This window comes from Lolium rigidum, chromosome 3 (assembly GCF_022539505.1).
Source record: "Lolium rigidum isolate FL_2022 chromosome 3, APGP_CSIRO_Lrig_0.1, whole genome shotgun sequence".
NCBI classification, from domain to species: domain Eukaryota; kingdom Viridiplantae; phylum Streptophyta; class Magnoliopsida; order Poales; family Poaceae; genus Lolium; species Lolium rigidum.
In genome coordinates, this window is record NC_061510.1 from 259841461 (window position 1) to 259863815 (window position 22355).

The window sequence follows — 22355 nt, forward strand, 5'->3', positions numbered from 1 at the left end:
ATTTATATTCTTTATAAATTGTTTTCTTAGCTACATAACCATAGGTCAATATCGATAGGTATTGATTGTGGTGTTTTTTGTTATATATTTGTATCGTGAATGGCTCATGCGTGTAAGTACAAAAGTAATTCCCAAAAAGATGCGATCTTTGTTGTAAATTTATGAGGTGCTTTGTAACAAAAGTTATGGTTTTTTATGAGACATTGACTCTTAGAAAAAATGATGGACCTTCTAAGTGCGAGAAAGATATAAAAACAAAAAATTTCAATCCCGCTTCGATTAATTAGGGACACTTTCATATATTATGATGTACACAACAAGGTAATTATAGGGCAGTGGGGGTCCAACAAATATCTTGATACATGTTTTGTGTTCATGATTATTAGGTATAAGTAAATAGAAGATTCTAGCAAGCAGCGAATAATTTTAGTATTATGTGAATCCCATAAAGGAAAATATCGAAGGAATGGGAAAATACGTCGTAAAACTATCAAATTGGTTAGACATGCTACATGCTCCAACTATTCTTGTTCAACAACATTAACATCATAGTGTGGTGTATGCGCTGGAATGAAGGGGGTCAATGTGTACTAATGAACTTAAACGCATTATTTGGTTATAATAACATGAAAACTTTTAACTATCTTAAATACCTTGAGTGTAACTATTACAAGTTTAAATCAAATATACTGTAGAAAAAGTTCACCATCTAGAACTTTCATGTTAAGTTAAATAGGAAAATTGTGTCAAAAAAGCTAAATACGAAAATTTGGTACAAAGAATAGCGAATAGCCTCACATAACATCAAATAAAATTTGGGAGCAATTTTTATCCTTCCACAAACCTCCAGTTTGGTGGACAAAATCAGTAACATTTTCAACCAGACCAAGATTTAAAAGGGGGTTAAGAAACTATTACATAACAAAGACTACATTGTAACATCACAAGTGGCAGGATAGCAATTCCTGCTTGACTCAGAACGCCGTTTGTTTCTCATGCACTTGAAGCACCGTCTCTTGGTCCCATACAGATAGAAGGCTCTTTAATTGCTGCATAAATACCAAAAAGAAATGAAAATAACATCAGCTATGTGACAATTTAATTTTCCCTCAATAGACATTTCTATCTCACCCACACCATAAGATGAACAATTCAAAAAAAGGCTAACTCGTCATCAACAATTTAACTTTTTTTAAACATAAGGCTATGAGCCCGGCTTTATATATAAAGCCCCAACGGAACCGCAAAAGCGTCAGATACAACACACCCAAGATCTCAACAAGTCTGCACGGCAACCCTGCCTAGGCCAGCACACATGCCCACACGAAGTACTCACGAAGATACATCAAATGACAAGCCCTGGAGCGGGTCGAAAACAGTAATAGCATAGCACAAGCAGTTTGTGACGGCGTCTTCTACCCTCCGGCTCTACTCCTCGCGTGCAGCAGTCGTACCGCCTCGAGCGCCTCGTCCAGCAGCGCCCTGTCCCTCCGTCTGACCAGTACCCTCCAAGACTGCATGTGAAGCATCATATGGTAGAAGGCGTCAGTCGGGTTGTTAATCAGCTTTCCTTCAATAGTTAGTTTATTCCTAATGTTCCAAAGAGACCAAGACATGGCCGCAAAGGTGAACCAAACTAAACTACGAAGAGGGCCTGAAATGCCCTGAGCTAGCGCAATGAAATCCCCTATCCCGCCCGGGTTCCATTCGCAGTGCAGCAGTTCCCTAACTCCCGCCCACATGAATCCCGCCATGTGGCAAGTGAAGAAGATGTGGTTGCAGTCTTCCACCTCTCCGCACAAGGAGCATCGGCCATTAGACGGACCACGCCGCTTGGCCACCTGCTCAGACGATGGTAGCTTGCCCCTGATAAGCTGCCAAAGAAACACCTTGATTTTTGGAGGCACCCGTGACCGCCAAACATCTCTAAAGTGTGACACTGACGCCCCCTGCGTCAGTCCGTAGTAAACCGACTTAGCCGAGAACATCCCTGAGGGTTCCAAGGACCAGGAAACTACGTCGTGTTGGTCATCAGTGGGGAGCTCTTGTATCTCGCGACAGAGGTTGTCCCACTCGACCGTCTCCGCCAGGCTGAATTGCCTTCTAAAGCGGATGCGCCACGCTCCCGGCGCGCCTCCCCTATCCCTTGCCGCATCCACCGTAATGAACGGTTGATCACAGCAGCTAAAAAGCCTAGGGAATCTCGCCCTGAGGGGGCCAGGCCCCGACCACCAGTCGAGCCAAAAATAGGTCCTTTTCCCATTCCGGACCTTGTGCCTTGCTCCAAGTTTGAAATACCACTTGATCTTATGAATGGCGTTCCAAAACTGGGAGCCTCTAACTGGCACGTCCCTATCAAATAAGTCCCTATCCCCTAGGTACTTTGCGCGAATCAAATCAGTCCACAGCCCTTCTGCGTTCTGATAAAGCTTCCATATCCATTTAACCATCAGCGCGATGTTCATAAGCTTCGTGTTGAGGATACCCAAACCCCCCATCTCTTTCGGCTTACAGACCGTGGCCCAATCAACCATATGGTATTTGCGCTTGTTCCCCACTCCTTCCCAAAAGAAGCGGGACCTCGGTCTGTCCATGGCAAGATGGGTCGCGTCATGGAGCAAATAGATGCCCATTGCGAACATAGGTAAGCTAGACAAACACGAGTTAGTCAGCTCAAGGCACCCGGCCGAGGCCAAAAAAAGGCCTTGCCATGGGTCGACCCTATGTCCCACCTTCTCCGGGAGGAAGCACCAGTCCGCTACCCTAAGCGGGCGATCGCTCACTGGCAATCCCAAGTATTTCATTGGTAACGAGCCCAGTTTGCAATTAAGCATGTCCGCTACTCTATGCTTCTCCACCGAAGAGACCCCTGTCACAAAAACCTCACTCTTGTCGAAGTTGATTTTTAACCCGGACATGTTCTCGAAACTAAGTAAGAGAAACTTGAGGTTAGCGATCCCCAGATCGGACGGCTGGATCAACACCATCGTGTCGTCCGCGTATTGTAAATGAGTAACCCCCCAGGGATCAAGTGTGGCACCACCCCTTCGATGTGGCCTGCCTCATTGGCCTTAGACAACATGGCTGCCAGGCCATCGACCATAAAATCAAAGAGGATGGGGGAGAGTGGGTCTCCCTGACGCACACCCCGAACATTACGGAAAAAGGCCCCGACCTCACCGTTAACGTTGATAGCAGTTTGGCCACCCATGACCAGCTGCATCAGGCGGTGGACCATCATCCCTGAGAACCCCTTGCGGAGCAAAACCTCTCTAAGGAAATCCCAGTTGACGCGGTCATAAGCCTTCTCGAAGTCAAGCTTGAGCAAGAGGCCCCCAAGCTTCTTGGCCCGCAGCTCATGAGCAATCTCATGGAGAGCCAACACTCCCTCGTGAAGGCATCTGCCACGAATAAACGCCGTCTGGCTCCGATCAATGATCCTGTGAGCCAACGGGGCCAGCCGAATCGCGTAAGCCTTTGCCACAAACTTGAATATGACGTTAATAAGGGCAATAGGCCGGAACTGTCTGATCGAGTCCGCGCCTGGGACTTTCGGAATCAGCGAGATAACACCAAAGTTGAGCCTTGCGATATCCACCCTCCCAAGGACGAAATCGTTAAGGAGCTGCAAGATTGGTGCCCGAAGGGTTCCCCAAAACCGTTTGAAGAAAGACACCGGCAGGCCATCCGGACCTGGGGCCGTGTCCGTCTTCATACTCAAGAGGACCTCGTCCAGTTCCTCTTGAGTGAAGGTGAGCTCCAAAGCCAGGTTCTCTGCCGGCGAGACCCGCTTCTCCTCTCCCCAGAGGTTTGGAGCCAGGGAAAATACCCTCTCTTCCCCGGACGACCCCATGAGGCCAATGTAGAAATCGTACACGTGCTTCATGAGGTCGGTTTGATCCTCAATTTCTCCATGAGCAGTGATCAAGCGCGGTATGGCACACTTGCGTCGCCTCCCATTGGCAATCGCATGGAAGTACGCCGTGCAGGAGTCCCCCTTTAGGGTCCATTGCACCCGACTGCGCTGTCGCCAGTACTCCTCGTCGAGCCTATCCAGCGAGATGAGCTGGTCCTCCAGGAAATACCGCAGCACCCAGTCGTCCTCGTCAAGCCCTGACGAGTCTGCCCGACGATCGAGATCCGCGACCTGAGCGAGTAGGCCCTCCTTGAAGAGGCGCTTCTCTTTCCCTCAATCGAGTAACAAGGATCAACAAATCGTTGCTAATCCAAGCCGCAACCCCCATGGAAAACATTATCTAACTTGACCACATACATATCCTTGTCTAGATGAGGTGTGCACCACACAAATGGATGCAGTAGTGTCGAAAAATTACTGAACGTGCCGCGGTGTTGAAAGATTACTCGGTTTGACTTTGAGAAAGTTAAGACGAGCTACATTTCAGCATAGAGGGAGTACATTATTGTTACGTAGAAAGGGGAACATACAATTTACAGTGTGAACATTCGTAATAAACAGATCGGTAGGTTACATAGCCACACCTGGGATACGGAAGCCAGTGAAGGGATATAGTCTCCCCGGCATAACGGCCATCTTTGTGACCCGCCTTGATTTGAGGTGGACCATATAGGAATCGCTAGATGAGTGCACAAAGATGACATCGGTGCCCTCCACGAAGCCACTCACATATATCCAACGAGGCTTCAACGGTGTTGGGAGAGCATCATCCGGGAGCAGCGTCTCGAGCTCGATGGTCCTGCTTCTAACCCACCTCGGAAATCCGTGGGCATCTACTTCCAGTAACGACCACAGATTTATGCTAGACCCCTCTACATCGACGAAACTCAGCAGGCCATCTTCTGCCCTGATGATGACGATGCAGGTGCCATTGCGACTGGCCGGCGTGGGGATCATGGACAGTTTCTGGGTACTCAGTTGGCACTGGAGGGTGAAATCCCTCCCGCAGCTGAAGTAGAGCGCGTCTCCCACGAGAACGCTGGGCATCATGTCGACCCAAACGAAGCCGCGGTGATGAGCAACGGTGGCCTTGCTCCATGCTCCAGACTCCGACGAGTAGACGCGGGCAGAGGTGGCGTTCTTCACGCTCGAGGCAGAGGCGACGAAGACCACGCGGAACGGGGCCCCATGGCGGCAGCAGTCGACGTGGTCGCAACCTTCGGCGGCGCAGAGGACGGCCGCGTTGAACTCGCGGCCGGCGCGTTTCGGCAAGGTCGGCAGGTGGCGGTGCTCGTCGGTGACGGGGTTCCACACCACCAGGTCCACGGTTTCCCCGGCGGCGTCGGGGCTTGAGGCGGCGAATAGGACGCGGCCGTGGCGGCAGTCGAGCACGAGCCAGTCGGAGAAATCGCGGACGGCGGGACGGAGGGCGGCGGTGGAGGTGGAGACGAAGCGAGAGGAGTAGGGGTCGTCCCCTTTGAGTACCTGGAGGTATCCCAGCAGCGGAGCCGTCCCGTGGAGCGCGCGGTAGTTGCATCCGAAGGCCGGGTCGGAGAGGAGGCCACGCCATGACTTGCAGACGAGGGAGGCGCGGGCGAGGGACGTGGCGTCGTCCGGCCGTACGCGGAGAAGGATCTCGCCGACGAGGTCGTCCACCAGCGATGTCCGCGGCGGCGCCATTGTTGCTGCTGCTGCTGCTGCGGTGGAGGCGGGCGGTGGACGGCGGCGAGGGCTTGTTGGGCGCGCGACAGATTGATGGTGAAAGGAAGGAGGGTCCGGTTGAACTACGTTTGCTTAGGAGGATCTGACATGTAGACCGAGTCGAAGTTGAAAACCAATACAGACCGATTCCGGAAAGAAAACAGCTTCACTTAGTAAAAAATTGCCTTAATTAATTATGTCAATTGCTTTAATAAAAAAAAAAGCTACTACAGTAACTGGAATTTTGAATTCTGATTCCTGGCACATCAAAGTTATGTTTTTTTTCGAAATTGGAAAAAAAAACCCATCCTGTGCATCGATTGAATACAGTTTTTTATTACATTATTAAAGTACGGACATGCACAAAAGTTTTACAAATCGCGAGTCACTCAATGTCTCCATAAAAACTAGTCAAAAGAAAAAGAACGAACGCACAAGGCGCCACAAGATCTTCATGTGAGTCGCCTCTCAGAACGCCAACCGCACCGGTTGTATATATCCCGTGCTATCGTTGCCAAACGGTTGCACCCAATATTCATGTCCTTGCGCATATCCTCCGGCTGTAGATAGAACCACGTATGGATCTAGTGGGTAGCTAAGGGAATAACCTGCATAAAAGATGAGAAATTTTTACTGTTAAAGAGAAAATCATTGGGGACCGTTCATATAGCCCAGAATAAGGCCCACACCCCCAACTCTAATATGTTCCTTATCTTTCTTTGGAACTCCATTTAGCCAATTACCAAACGTATTCGTGACATTGGTTGGTGGAAAAATATTAAAAGTCATGTAAACAATACGCCATACTATTTTAACAAAAGGACATGAAAGGAAAAGATGTTGTATTGTCTCATCTTGATCACAAAAACAACATTTAGAGCAATCCTGCCAATTTCTTTTTTTCAGATTATCCTTAGTAAGAATTATCTTCTTGTGAAGGAACCACATAAAAATTCTGATTTTAAGTAGAACTTTAATCTTCCAAATATATTTCTTTAAGAAAACAGTATGACCATCAAGTAAATCAAGGCACATAGACTTGACAGTAAAAGCGCCAGATGAAGTGAGTTTCTATCAAAATTTATCATCTCTATCACACAACTAAATTCTCATAAGTCTCATAACTAGATGAGCCCATCTATCCCATTGATCCCGATAAAGACCTTCTAAACCCAATGTTTAACGGAGTTGAGGCCATAACATGAGCCACTCTCATGTTAGTATGATTAGCTATACGATATAACGATGGGTATTGATCACAAAGCGGCCTATCCCCTAGCCAGGAATCTTCCCAAAAACAAGTATTCTGTCCATTTCTTATCTCCATCGATCCTCTTATAAAAAATCATCTTTGACATTCATCAACCCTTTCCAAAATGGAGAGTCCGTCGGTTTTGCTGAAACCTGGGATAAGGTTTTTGATTTTAAATACTCCATATTCGCTCGACTGTTCTTACACTTGTTTTCAGTAGATTAGCTACAAGTTCTTTGTCTTTTGGTTGTACCTCTGTGCCTTTATCTTTACTGAGTGCTTCCAATGCAAGATAAACTCCAAATTTATGATCATCTGGCATGTTTCTCTTTCGCTTAGCTGCAAAATGATGAAACTATGTTAGATGCAGCTGCTGTATAATAATATGCATTTCTGTGATATGCAGGTAGAAACTCAAGCAAAATGAGCATATTTTAGCAAGCATCACAGAATCGCTGGGGTTGGGATTCACTGTATACTAGGAGAAAATCATTGGGTGCATGGAAGGGTGATTTACTGTAAGTATTAAGATTAATGTGCATTTGTTTCAACTTCCAGTATGAATATTTTTCAAAGTTCAAAGACGTGTGTGCATAAGTTAGTTACTAGCACATACTTATACACACTACAGGGAATAGGTTTACATATACTCCAATATAATTTCGCATTATTTCTAGCCTCAGGGCTCCCTATGTTAAGTTAGCACATGCTCATACACACTACATGGAGTATAACTAGATTCACTAGGCATTTTATCTCCCAACCAACAGTTTTGAACTCGTGTTGTTGCAGTACTAATGGGAGTAATTTTCTTGTGCAGCAGTCTGGGTACCTGATCCGGATGAGGATGAAGATCCGGAGGCGGAGGAGGAAGAAGATGATCCAGAGGCGGAGGAAGAAGATCCGGAGGCAGAGGAGGAAGAAGATGATCCAGAGGTGGAAGAAGATGATCCGGAGGCGGAGGACCAAGAACTTGATGCCTCCATCATTGACGGAGGAGTTGGCTGGAGGAGGCGCTGGCGTGGACGAGCTTGCGTGGAGGAGGAGCTGGCCGGAGGCGTGGAGGCAATCTTGGCCGGAGGTGCTGCGGTGAAGTACTCTGGAGGAACTGACCGAAGGAACTGGCTGGAGGAGTAGGAGCCGGCCGGAGGAGGGAGGAGGAAGCGTGGAGGAGCTCGTGATCTGGCAGGATGAGCTGCTGGTGTGGAGGAGCGAGCGAGCTAGGATCCGGAGCTGGCTCCTCCTCCGGCCATGGCGTGAGCTGGGGTAGATCGGCCAGGACGTGAGCCGGAGACACACTATCAGGTGCAACATCCCGGACGTGAGCTGGAGAATGATTGCGGAGGGCGGCCTGGGCGATCGGGAGAGGAGTCGAGCTGGGCGGCCTGGGCGATCGGGAGAGGAGGCGAGCTGAGCGATCGCTTGTTGTTTTTGAATTTTGAATTTAGATCGGGGGAGGAGGCGAGCAGAGCGATCGCTTGCTGGCGTTGTGTTTCTTTTTAGTATTCTAGAAGGGGTTAATTGTAAAACGTGATTAGAATATGACTTTCGACTCTTTTTTTGGATCGAAGGGAGTACTTATTTTGTAGGAGTTCTCGCCACACCCCTTGTTCATTCATAAGTTTAAACAACCATTTGCTAAGTAAACTCTTATTCTTTAATTCCAACACCTCAATTCCTAGTACAACAATTTTATTACTTTTTGCAATTATGATAAAACTATTTTGCTTTCATCTGATTTAACATTGCATTAGCAAAACTCCTGGATTTTGCAGGTAAGCTGCATTAGCTTCCAGGTCCAATGCCTCCTTACAGTCAAGATCAACATACCACATCAGAACAGAACATCACACTAGGTATAGGCAGAATGGACATCATAGTTGCGCTAAAGGAAGATAAACATTTTTGGTTTCAACTTTACACAAAAACCATAGCTTGGACATCATCTCAGAGCAGCTGGCTTGATGGATCTTTCATATATATACTTATACATAGGCATATAGATTCTGGCCACATCCTAGTAGTCTTTTCGTCGTCATACTGTAAGCTAAGGGTCTGTATTGGCGTCCTGGGGCAGCGCTTTCATCCAATTCAGTATCGATTCTCTGATCGCTTTGTATTTCTTCGGCTCCTCCAGCGCGTTCTCGCTGCCTGTATTTGATTGGAGCAAAGCAGAACTCGCCGTGTTCCTCGATCATGACCCTCTGAACCAAAGGTTCTTGAGGAACCGGGGGTGGAGCTGCGATTGACGGCCGGCTTTCCCTGATGCCTGGGCCATCCCGAGCATGCACACAAGAGCACTGATGGTTGCAGATGCCATCTTGAGCATGCGCACAAGCCCTGCAATATTTTTTAGTTTTGCTTATATATGAATCAATATGGGTGAATATCAGAAAAATGGAAAGAGAAGTAAATACAATGTTTGGGAAGGAGTCACCAAACTATGGATAATTTGGGCAACATGAATAGCATAAAATTGCTCATTTCTCTATAGACATTGAATTTAAAAAAAAAAGGGTATAAATGCATAGTAATAACCATACCCCAACATTATTAATTTAACATAACATTTAAATCAGTTAATGTCAAATAAGTTATATAGCAGCAAAGAACTAATATGGCAGCTGCTTGCTTAGCTGAATAGCTTTCATTTGATACAAAGAACAACTAATATAGCAGCAAACATAATATAGCGAGTGGTTTATCCTACAAAAAGTAACCTTCAAGATAAATTATTCATTCCAAACCTACAATTTTGCCAACAATATTCTATAGTTAGCATTCACAATCACATCCCAATAAATTATAAGAGTATTAAGAAAAATAAATGAATGAAACGGATAACCTGCAAAGAAATTAGGACATGGCTTATCAGAAACAATATTTAGCTCCTACGTGCCATATGAGCCCTTGATTTACATACTGTTTTGCAAATAGAATATGGGCAGGGATCAGACAAGTAGTTTTAAACTAATTGACCTTCGCTATATTGCACATGGTCGGCTAGCTTATTTCGATCACACAGAAGACAAGATGTGTTTAGTCCGTTGAAAGAACCATCAAAGTACAGAACTATCTGTGCTATATATTGCCAATTAATATGAGGGAAATTTTTTTCCTAAGTTCTGACTTGTACAAAAACATAAATATAAACAAATATGTATCCACTGAACATCTGAGCTAGCAGTGTTAATCAAACATGGCGCCTTCTCATTTAGAAAATACCAATAAAAGAATTGAACAACTTTGCAGCTCCAGTTGAACATGACTATAGAAGTGCAATAAACAAGTTGATAGAGTCCGCACACCGAGACTAGATCATATGGAAATTTATACGTTACTATCATGTATGCAATGTACATGTTACATATATATAAAACATAATAGCCGACAGTTGTTCTCCACACAATACATGTAAGCAAGTACGCTTACAGGAAGAATAAAAATAAGCAAACCATATCAAATAAGAAACTAGGGAATAATGAGAAGCGAATAAACTAGGGGAAACTTGAAGATGTACTAAGTCTCTAGTAAGTGGTATCATTTTAACGACAGTGTACTAATGAGTAATCATCTCTTCTTCTCTATTCAGCCTTCAGAGGATGGTTTCATTACAAACATATAGTAGGAAATAACCCAGATACATAAAAATGTCAGAACATCTAAAACAAGATTATATTTCAGTGAAATACACACTATAAATCAGAAGCTCTCATGCATATGCTAATGTGACATGCATCAGACAGAAACCACAAGAAACAGTGTGGAAACATTAACATGGCACAGGCACAGTGTCGGAAATCATATATGCTTCAAAATAAAGAGATTAGGAAAGAGTACCTGTCAAGTTGATCAATGATGATGTTTTTATAAGCTCCCACGCAAATGCTGTTTTCCCGTTTATCTACCCGGTCCATGATAAAGAAAAACGTCAACAACCCTACTGAAAACAACATCCACAATAGCTCCGCAACACATACAATGGTCAATACCACTCATGCATGAATTACCTTAAACTCAATGACGATGGCAATATGCTGTTATCGTGATCTCTATGACCATGCTATAGGTCTGATCCACACTATACACGGAGGACGAACATAATACCACCACAAAAGCCCATTTATCATGAAGAGATGTTCCACCACTAAATGATTCGAAGTGTCAAACTGAACTATGTATTTTAGTGAAACTTGTTTTTATTTGTTGTTTTAATACAATTTTTTGTGGATCATTTTAGTTGTTGATTGATTATCTGCATTAATAATTTATTGGGTTGGGCAAGGTCGAACAGAATATAGGGAGTGGTTTATCCTACAAAGACTAAATTTCTACATAAATTATTCTACACCTACAATGTGGCCAACAATACTCAGTCATTAGCATTCACAATATCTGCGTATGAGCTGTAGCAAGAAACGATAAGCTGTAGCAAGAAACGATATTCAGCTCCTATGTTCCTTATGAGCTCTTGATTTAGGTATTGGTCTGCAAATAGGATATGGGCAGGGAACAGACAAGTAGTTTTGAACTAACTGGCCTTCACTATCTGCAAGCGGTCGGCTAGCTTTCGATCATAGAGGACAAGATGTGTTCAGTCCCTTGAAAGAACCATGAAAGTACAGAACCATCTGGCATAGATTGCCAATTAATATAGGGAAAGAGCTGTCCTGAGTTCTGACTTGTATAACGTAAATACAGGCAAATATGTGGCCACTGACCTTCTGAACTAGCACAGTCAAGCAAACATGACGCCTTCTTAATTAGAAAATACCAATATAGAAACTTAACAACTTTGGAGCTCTAGTTGATATAACTATATAAGTGCAATAAAAAAGTTGATATATCTGAATAAGCATTCAAAAATAATAGTATTTCCTTCTTATATTAAGGCATTCTTCTTTTGTAGTGTACCTAAACTAAACAAAGTTCTTGTTTTCTGTATCTTTTCTTTGGATAGGTTAACATTGTAGACATCTATTATCGTTCATGAAGATAACACATGGTAGTCGTAGATGCCATCACTCTGTGTTTACTAAGAGATTTAGCACTGGGGAGATGCAATAGTCCAGTTTGCCTACAGGATGTCAGGATTGGGAAACATTATACGATGCAGTTTGAAACTGAACAATTGTGCTTTTGTCGTAATGTTGCAACCTCTGCCAATGGATACCGTGTTTATATGTTTCTACCATGTATGCAATGTACACATTACATCTATCCGAAACATAATAGCCAAAAGTTCTTCTCCACACAATACAAGTAAGCAACTACAGGAGGAAAAATAACCAGACCAACAATATAGCAAATAAGAAACTATGGAATACTGAGAAGTGAAGGAACTAGGGGAAAACTTGAAGATGCTAGTACTAAGTCTGTAGACGTGGTTTCGTTTTGAATGAAGGGGCACAGAAATGAGTAATCATCCCTTCTTCTCTAGTCATCCTTCAGACTACAGAGGATGGTTTCATTTGAAACATAGTACGAAATAACCCAAATAAAAAGGGATGTTGGCACATTTAGATAAGAATATATTGCAGCGAAAGACACATTAAAATATTACAGATATAACAAACTATCTGTCAATATATTGCTAACTTGTGTGAGGAATAAGTTCTGACTCGTGTAACCTACTAAGAAACTTTGGCTTCATCCAAGGGACAGCAAACATGCTAATATACCTAAATGAGTATTGAAAGAATACCATTTTCTATGCAATCTGAACTAACTACTGCATCTTGATTTGTATTCACGTGCGTTGATATTAATTATCATTATAGCTCACACATGGTAAATTCCATTGCACCAAGAGATGCCCTGTAGAATTTCAGGGTTTTAAAACCCTACGCCATGCAGTTTCTTCACAAATACAGAATGGTTCTAGAATAGCTAAAAATTATGTCTAGTAAAACCCTACATAGTGGTTCAGTACAATATAGGCATATGACTGACATAACCGCCTTAATGGTATTTCACATCTAAGGAATGGCGATATCACCTGATCTAACTAAAAATAAAACTAAAGGACTGCCCTGTCGCTGCCAGCTAATTTTTAAGACAAGACATTTCTTTGCTATTGAGCCACTGCATCACACATGGATAAACCAAAAGCTCTCATGACCATGCTAATGCTACAAGCATCAGACTGGCATAGGCACAATATCGCAAATCCTATATGTTTCCTAAGAAAAACGTCAACAACCCTACTGAAAGCAACAGCATGGTAGCTTCGCAACATGTGAACAACGGTCAATACGACTCATGAATGGATACCGTAACTCAACGGCAATAGCAATCTGCTGTTACCGTGATCTTACAACTATTCTATGGTTCAGCATTGACACCAATGAGGTACTTTATCCCGCAGGTTTACAGTATAGTGGCTGGGAAGTCTAATCCACACTGTACACGAAGAACGAACATAATACCACCACAAAAGCCTAGCTATCCTGAAGTGCTGTTCCACCACTAAATGATTCAAAGACCCTAAAGAGTCGTCTCACCACAATATCCCATGTATGCCATCTTCAAACACCACGACAAATTCCTGCCTCACTCAGAACACCTTGTGTTTTTCATGCACTTGAAGCACCGTCTCTTGGTCCCTCGCAAATAGAAGCTGCTTTAATTCCTGCAGAAAAGCCAAGAAAATGAAAATAACATCAGCTATGTGACGGTACAATTTTCCCTCAATAGACATTATGAACCACAACACCAACAAATCGCTGCTAACCCAAGAAAAGCTAACTCGTCAGCTTCTCCAGGTAACAGTTGCCATGCCACCAAATCATAAAAAGGAACAAATCGCTGCTAATCCAACAAACGTCATCTACAAGCCCAACCCTCACCGCCCTAGGTAAAAATCACTAAGAGGAAGATGGGCCTGTACTAATGGAAACACCTCTCTAGCTTGACCACATATAGATCATTGTCTAGATGAACAGGGCACCACAAAGGCACAAACAGATGCGTCATGTCCAGATTTGACAGAAGCTGAGGCGCAAACAGTTTAAGCTTGGTACGTTGTGTTGCCTAGAAAGTGGAAACATATAATTTAAAGCATGCACATTAGTAATAAACATATCAGGAAGAGAAAGTTGGGCATACCCGGAATGCCGAAGCCAGTGAAGGGATATAGTCTCCCCCACTTAATGGCCATCTTTGTGACCTGCCTTGATTTGAGTTGGACCATATAGACATAACCAGATGAGTGCACAAAGATGACATCAGTGCCCTCCACGAAGCCACTGACATATATCCTCCGAGATTTTACTGGGAGAACATCATCGGGGAGCAGCGTCTCGAGCTCGATGGTCCTGCTTTGAACCCAACTCGAAATTCCGTGAGCATCCGCTTCCCTTGACCACAAATAGATGCTAGACCTGTCAATATCAACGAGTTTCAGCAGCTCATCTCCCCCCTTCATGATGACTATGCAAGAGCCATGGAAACGGGCCAGCGTGGCGATCACCGACAGGTGCTGGGCACTTAGTTGGTACTCAAGGATGTGTTTCCTCCCGCAGCTGAAGTAGAGTGCATCTCCCACAAGGACGCTGGGCATCATGTCGACACAAATATACCGTTCCTCGAGCTCAAGGTGGTGATAAACAGAGGTGGTCTCGCTCCATGCGCCGGACTCTGACAAGTAGACGCGGGCAGAAGTGACGGTCTCCATGTACGAGGTAGAGGTGACGACGAAGACCACACGGAACGGGCCCCCGTGGCAGTCGATGTGGTCGCAACCTTCCGCGGCGCAGAGCACGGCCGCATTACAGTCGTGCCTGGCGCCTGCCGGCAGCAAGGTCCGAGGTGGCTTGGGCAGGCGGCGCTCCTCGTTGGTGATGGGGTTCCACACGACCAGGTCCATGGCTCCCTCGGCGTCGGGTCTTGAGGTGGCGAATAGGGCGCGGCCGTGGCGGCAGTCGAGCACGAGCCACCCGGGGAAATCGCGGCCTGCGGGACGGAGAGCGGAGGTGGAGATGAAGCGAGAGAAGTAGGGTTCGTCCCCCTTCAAGACGTGGATGTATCCCAGCAGCGGAGGCGGCCCGTGGAGCTCGCGGTAGCGGCTTCGGAAGGCGGGGCCGGAGAGGATCCGACGCCAGGTCTTGCAGACGAGGGAGGCTCGGGCGAGGCACGCGGAGTCTTCCGGCGGTATGCGGAGGAGGATCTCGCCGACGAGGTCGTACGCCAGCGTCCGCGGCGCCGCCATGGTTGCTGCTGCGGTGGAGGCGGACGGCGGCGGCGGCGCTGCTTGTGCTCTGCGGAGGCGGAGGCGGCGGCGAGGGTTTGGGTGCGCGTCAGCAAGATGGTGAAAAGGGTTCGGTTTAACCAGCTCTGCTTAGAGCAACTCTAACAGAGCCGTAAATCCCGCCGGAACCGAACTTTTCCGGCGGATTTACGGGTTCGGGGCGAAACAGGCGCAGATCAGCGCCCGAAAAAGTGGGCCGGTCCGAATCGAGAGTTCGGGGGCCCGAGAAATCCCCCACACGGCCCCTATTAAAAGGGTTCGCGGAGGGGAGTTCGGTTCGGAAACCCTACTCCCCTCCTGCCGCTCCTCTCCCGCCGCCGTAGCCCGCCGCCGCTCCGACGAGCAATCCCCGGCGATCGGACGCCGCTACGGCCACCACCCCGCCGTCCTAAATGACGCGTGCAACACGCGTGGGTAGGGGCGGCGGCCGAACCGGCGCCGAAAAGGCAAGTCGTCGTCCCCCGGGCGTACGGGCGGACACGGAGCGCGGCGAGCGGGCGCGCTCCGACGGCGCATGGAAGCGGGCCGGCCGCAAGTGGCCGGAGCTGATGGCGCGCCACCTTCAAGCGCGCGCGAGGCGGGCGGGGAAGCGGAGGAACCCCGCCGCCGGCGGGTGCGGCCCGCCGGCCGTCGCCGTTGCCCCCGGCGGCGACGACGACGATGCGGACGGACCGCCTGCGCTGCGGGGGCGCCTCCGCGCGGCGGCAATCCGGTCGGCGGCCCTCGTCGTCGCCTAGCAACCGGCGGCGTCGAAAAACCCTCCGCCGCCGCCCGGTGACAGTATAGTCGCCGGGGAATTTAATTTCTAGTCTAATTAGGCTCGTAGTCCATATTTAGGTCCAATGCGGTTGTATTTTGGCACTATTTAGTGTGAATTATGATCGAATTAAGGTTGATCGGATGAAATCGACTGCAATCCCGTCGATAATTTTCCCGCGTCGTTTGATTTTCGCGAGTTCGGTTTGTGTCTACAGTTTCTGTTCTACGCCGTGCCCAAATGCTCGCTCATTTCGTTTTTCGGGAGACTGAACTCCGTTTTTTCGGTTCGGCCAAATACGGGCTCTGTTAGAGATGCTGTTAGGAGGATCTGCCATGTGGGACCACGTAGCAGATCGCAACCTGTACAAATACAGATATACAGATTGATGCCGGAAATAGATACGGCACCTAAAAAAAGATTGATTTACTCCTTCGACCCAAATTACTTGTTGCAGATTTAATGAATCTAGATTGATTTTAAGCAACGTTTTGCCTAAATTTGCCATATAATTTTCGAAGTAACTCGGATTGGAGGGAGTAATAGATTCTGTCAAAAAAATTGCTTTAACAAACAGGTAGAGCAGGTACTCTGAATTTGATTCCTGGCACATCAAAATTATGCAAGAATTTTATTATTTCTTGCAATTATGACAAAATTACTTTACTTCTGACTGATTTAACATTTCGTGACTGAAACCCCTGGATTTTACTGGCAAAATGCGTTAGATTCCAGGTACTCTACCTCCTTACAGTCGAGATAAACATACCACATCAGACTAGAACATCACACTTTGTATAGGTAGAATGAACATCATGGCTGGACTAAAAACAGTTTGATTGAGCAGCTAAACATATCAGTTTTCAACTTTACACAAAACCCATAACTGGGTCTTCATCTCAGAGCAGCTGGATGGATGGATATGTCATGTATATGTCACGCTACTTATACATATAGATTCTGGCCACATCCTAGCAGCTACAAGCTACTAAGGTATGGGCATAAGCTTATAGTACATATGTACACACACACACGTCTTTTCATCGTCATACTGTACGCTAAGGATCTCCATTGACGGGTTTCTCCCCTGTCTCGGGATCCTGGGGCAGCACTTTCGTCCGATTCAGTATTGATTCTCTGATAGCCTTGTATTTCTTCAGCTCCTCCAGCGCGTCCGCTGCAGTCTTTGACTGGATCAAAGCAGGACTCGATGCAACATCGCCATGTTCCCCGGTCATGACCCTCTGAACCGAAGATTCTTGGGGAACTGGGGGAGGAGCTGCGATGGATGGCCGGCCTTCCCTGAGGCCCGGGGCCGTCTTGAGCATTCGCACAAGAGCTCCGATGGTTGCAGCTGGAGTCCTCATCACTGAGCCTCCAGTGTCCTGGTTTGCCCCTTGGCATCCCCTATCCGAGATACAAGCCCTGGAATTTTTTTGAGAGTTCAGCTTATATGAATCATGATATGTGAATATCTGAAGAATGGAAAGAGAAGTAAATCCACAGTGTCTAGGGAAGGAGGCACCAAACTATCGATAATGCGGACCTGCTCCCATATACTCGTTGATTAACACGTTAACCGCTCATTTGTGCGTAGTCACTGAATAAAAAGGTGATGAATGCACAGACTTACCCCAAAGCATTATCAGGTTAACAGAACATTTAAATTACCTAATGTGGAACCTTCTTGCTTAGCAGAATAGCTTTCATTTGATAAAAAGAATAGCTAATACAGCAGCAAACAAAATATAGGGAGTGGTTTATCCTACAAAGACTAACTAACTTTCTAGATAAATCATTCCACACCTACAATGTGGCCAACAATATTCAATCATTAGCATTCACGATCACATCCCAAGAAATCACAAGGGAATTAAAAAAAACGAATGAAAAAGATAAATTGAAGCGAAATTACGACTTGGCTAGCCAGAAATGATATTTAGCTCCTATGTTCCATATGAGCTCTTGATTTAGGTATTGGTCTGCAAATAGGATATGGGCAAGGGAACAGACAAGTACTTCTTAACTAAGCTTCATTTTTATCCATAGACGTCCTCTCACGTTCCTTTCCTAAATATTTATCTTTTCACTTTCAAAGGGTTAAACTTAGGGTACACTTGATATTTCTACGTTGAGTTGCCTACCTATTGGATTGGTGTCAGCCCTAGAAGCAAATAATTTTACATACAGGAACATAAATCCTAATTCCAAGCTGCCCACCCTATAAACACCAAATGTAACTTTACAAATATCAATCTAGAATCTACAAAAACAGGGGTTGGCCCATAATGGACGGACCTATGGTAGGATAGGTTTAAACTACCCAGTTTTACATGTTAGCTCCCAGCTAAGAACAAGATGAGTACCACAACGGCTTCTTTCCCAAAATCCATACAAAATGAGCAACAGTTGCTTACGATGTCCAGCCTCTTCCATCTTGCCTTCTCTGAATGGCTTCCCTCCCAGGTTAGGTACTTAAGTAACACCCACACACAGCTCAAACTATCCATCCGACTGTTAGACAAGAAAATCTCCTATTGCACTTAGCCACTTATATCAATTAATAAAGAAAACTAAAGGCATCTTGTCTTTGATGCTGATCCAAAGTGTTCATGTGCAATAACTAAAGGCATATTTAATTAATAACAAGAAAATTCGGAATAGAGCTAGCAGGAGAAAACTTGGAAATATTACAACTAAGTCTCTTGGAAATAGTTTCATTTTAACAAAGTGAACACTAGTATTCCCTGTATTCAACCTCCCAAGAAGATGGTTTCATTTAAACAAAGGCAAGAACCCAGATAATTAAATATGCAGACATTTCTTAACTAAAAATATTGCAAGTGCTCGGCTAGCTCATTTAGATCACAGAGAAAACAATGTGTGTTCAGTACATTGAAAGAACCATGAAAATACAGAACAATCTGCTGTATATTGCCAATTAATATGAGAAAACAAGCTTCCCTAAGTTCTGACTTGTATAACGTAAATACAAGCAAATATGTCGCCATGAGCATCTGAACTAGCACTGTCAAGCAAACATGACGCCTTCTTATTTAGAAACTACCAATATAAACTTTGAACAAATTTGCAGCTTCAGTCGAATGTAACTATATAAATGCGATAAACAAGTTGATAGACTTGAATGAGCTAGTATTCCCTTCTTATCTTGGGACATTCGACATTCTGCTCTTCTATGTCACCTGAACTAACTAAAGTTCTTGATTTCTGATTTATTTTCCCTTTAGATATGTTTACTTTTAAGACATCTATTATCCTTCCTAAAGCTAACACATCGTGGTAGTGGCCATCACTCTGTATTTACTAAGAGATTTAGCACTGGGAAGATGCAACTAACCCAGTTTGTCTTACAGGATATCAGGATTGAGAAACATTATACAATATTACAATGCAGTTTGAAAATGAACAATTGTTAGCACGGACTTTATTTTCAGTCTAAAAACACTAGCAGTAGGCGGCGCTTTATTTTCCAGTTGTTAGCACAGACTTTGGACGCTGGAGGCCTTGTGCATGTGTTTAGTTATCATAATGGTAATGAAATTCGATCCCTTTGTGGGTCGCTTGGAGAAAAAAATGAACAATTGTGCAATTGTCGTACAGTTGCTGCTTTGAAGGTCACATAAATATAAGATGGTTCACTACATATTATGGAAATATCTTTGTTTTTAAATCACAAGCCACCTGACTAACAATCCAACATAAACATCTTAGTGGCATTTCACAACTACAGGATTGTGCTAACTAACATAAAACAAAGAACGCCCTGTAATTACTAGATTGGGATAAGATACACTTTATTGCAATTGAGCTACTATTTTTTCATACAAATATCTATACTCAGACGAAGCACACAGGTTTTAGCATGTGCAATTGTGCATGCAAAGGGAATCATACATAAACTACAAGCAATAGCTTTAACACTTAGTGCTGTCGCACAATGTCAAAAACCATATATGGTTTCGCAAAGAAGACTGACATTACCTATTAAGTTGATCAATGATGATATCTCTATCTTCCCATGCAAATGCCAACTCCCGCTCATCCAGTTCATCCGTGATAAAAAGTTTGCTTGAGGTCCGAGTCAACTTCAGTCCATGAAAATATCCCAGATCATCTTTACCAAAAGACAATACCTACATCAAGGACAAACCCAGAAAACTCATCAGAAAAAAAAATCATGTGGATCCAAAAGGAGAACCTCATAATGAAACTTGTTTGCTTTAGTAAGCTACACATATTGGTTGAAAAGGTTAAAAAAAACTATGTGATTACCTTTTGTGGGGCCTTGTTATTCTCAAATTCACCAAATTTGACCAAATCATTCCTTGTGTTTGAGTTACCATCAGGAGATGGTGTCAGGTAATTTTGAGATGACTGGTGTTTTTTACCCTTCAAAGATGGAGACGGGGGCAGCCCACTGCCTCCCCCACCACCCCTTACAGTGGGAATAACTACAGGAGCACTCTCATATCGGAACAAAGGATTTTTCGGGTAGGTAGCTGGAGGGGAATGCGATGGTGATGGTGACAGGGGTGGGGATGGATAGCATTCTTCATATCCTGTAGTTTTTTTCTTCCCAGTGCTATGTGGAGGATGTTCATGCAAAAGCGCATGTGGCTGTAGGCATCCACCTGGTTCTGAATTCATGGAAGCAGGAGATGGCGATGCTGATGGTCTAGCTCCATGCTCGATGCTCCAACTGTGGCGTCTGGCCATTGCAGCAGAAGGAGGTACAATGCCATCGGAAGGCAGTGAACTGAAATTCCTGAGGAAGTCTGTCGTGGGACTCCCAACGTAATCCATTATAAGCTCGGTTGGCATGGGTGTGGTTCGCTCAGGTGCAGCCACAACCTCCAGCACTGGCACATAAGAAACTGACAAGCTCAGGCAGCCAAACAGAGTCTCAATTGGAGCAAATGTGTAGTGCCTCATCTCAGCATCCTCTGCCCGAGTGAAGGGCTCGACAAATGATGATATCTTGTGAGACAGGTTCAGTGGACGGATTCTCCCAGATGAATTCAGCTCCCTGAAGAGATTGTAGGCTGGCAAGAGCCTGACAACCAGATGCAGCGACCGGAATAACACTGTTGAGCCCTTGTATGCACTCCTGTACAAGCTGTGATCCTCAGCCGAGCTGTGCCTAGACTTCCTGCTGTGGCTCTTGCTGCCACTTCCAGACTTGCTGGTTTCATACTGTATAATCCACCTCTCTATGATCTTGCCACCCCCAGTACTGGTGGTGTTGGTACTTTCACGGTGCATCATCACAATATCAATAACCAATGGCTCAAGATTGCTCTGCCTCCACAGGTCGAAGTTCTCAAGTGCGGCTGGACAGTCCCTGAGCGCGAGGTTGAACCACCGGTCACGTGGCTGGCTGCCAGACAGAGGTGAAGACGGCGGCGAAGGCCGCGTGAAGCTGCGTGATGATTCGTATGGCGAGCGTGACTCCAGGATGATGTGGAGGCTCTTGGCGAAGAACTCGGTAATCACCTGCTCCACCATGGGCGGCTCTGAGGAAGTGGTGGCCATAATTATGTAGTTGGGGGATGAAGCCAAAAGCAAGGAGTTGGTCAAATTTGGAGCTACTGGAGGCCAAGAAACCGGTGTAAAGTGACAAAAATTAGATCAGTTGATGATTCTGGGTTCTATCCAGCAAGAGGCTGGCCAACAAAATTCACGGATTCTGGGTGCTCTAGGATTTCGATTTGGTTCCTTGGAGCAAGAGAGTGAAGCTACCAGATCAAATCCGACGAAATCTGAGGGCTCTCAAAACAGAGCATGAACCCTAAACTAAACCCATCAAGAACTGAAGAACAAAGAAAAGGTCGCACCTTGAAACCGCACAAAAAAACGCAGCTTTTTACCCCGATTCCCCACGCAACAAGCCTAGAAAAACACCAATTTCGTGGGGGAAAACCACAAAGAAACTAAGAAAGACAAAAAAAAAGTTTCAGACTTGAACGGAAGAACCCTAGCAAAATCCCTAGAAAGCTAAGGGAGTGAGCTCGTGGAAACCCGATTCGAGCCCAAGAAAGCGGAAGGGGAGCCGCATTGGAAGCGAACCCCTGTTGTCTCGTGGCGGATCGGAGCGGGGGGCGGGGCCTAGTGGTGGCCGACCACGAGGAGTCGCGGCGGAGGAACTAGAAGTGAACTTCATGAGTCCATGAAGGAAGAGGGGATAAAAGAGAGGAGATCACCACAAGGGAATTGTTTTAATTTGTTTACTTTTTCTTCTTCCTACAAACGACATTTTCTCCTCGCTTTGTTGCTTTACCTTTTTTTCCCGTCGTCTGCTACCACCATGTTTCGTCTAAGGCTGGTGCCAATGCATCACCACACTATAGCCTCGCCACGTCAGCTCTCACCCCCACTCTCACCCCACTCTCACCCCACGGTGCCAGTGCACGGGCTATAGTGCCATCTCTCACTTCCTCTCTCCTCTCTATCGCCTCCCTAC

The 22355-nt window shown here is 45.4% G+C and overlaps 2 protein-coding genes across 3 annotated transcripts; both read right to left on the reverse strand.

Annotated features, from left to right (window-relative positions):
* Positions 1 to 10184: 10184 nt before the first annotated feature.
* LOC124696429 lies at positions 10185 to 15078 on the reverse strand. The gene is made up of 2 exons (XM_047229161.1): positions 13977 to 15078; positions 10185 to 13500 (listed from the first exon to the last, which is right to left on the reverse strand). The coding sequence occupies exons 1-2, from the start codon at positions 15076 to 15078 to the stop codon at positions 13445 to 13447; spliced, it is 1158 nt and encodes a 385-aa protein (XP_047085117.1). The 3' UTR covers positions 10185 to 13444.
* Positions 15079 to 16694: 1616 nt separating this feature from the next.
* LOC124703353 (autophagy-related protein 13b) lies at positions 16695 to 22088 on the reverse strand. 2 transcript variants are annotated; one of them, XM_047235570.1, is made up of 3 exons: positions 20168 to 22086; positions 19877 to 20028; positions 16695 to 17299 (listed from the first exon to the last, which is right to left on the reverse strand). In XM_047235570.1, exons 1-3 carry the CDS (start codon positions 21425 to 21427, stop codon positions 16933 to 16935), a joined length of 1779 nt encoding a protein of 592 aa, XP_047091526.1. In that variant the 5' UTR covers positions 21428 to 22086; the 3' UTR covers positions 16695 to 16932. The 2 variants fall into 2 exon arrangements, with proteins under 2 accessions (XP_047091526.1, XP_047091527.1); XM_047235571.1 differs by lacking the exon at positions 16695 to 17299 and adding an exon at positions 17310 to 18388 and having other exon boundaries at positions 20168 to 22088.
* Between the last annotated feature and the right edge of the window lie 267 nt (positions 22089 to 22355).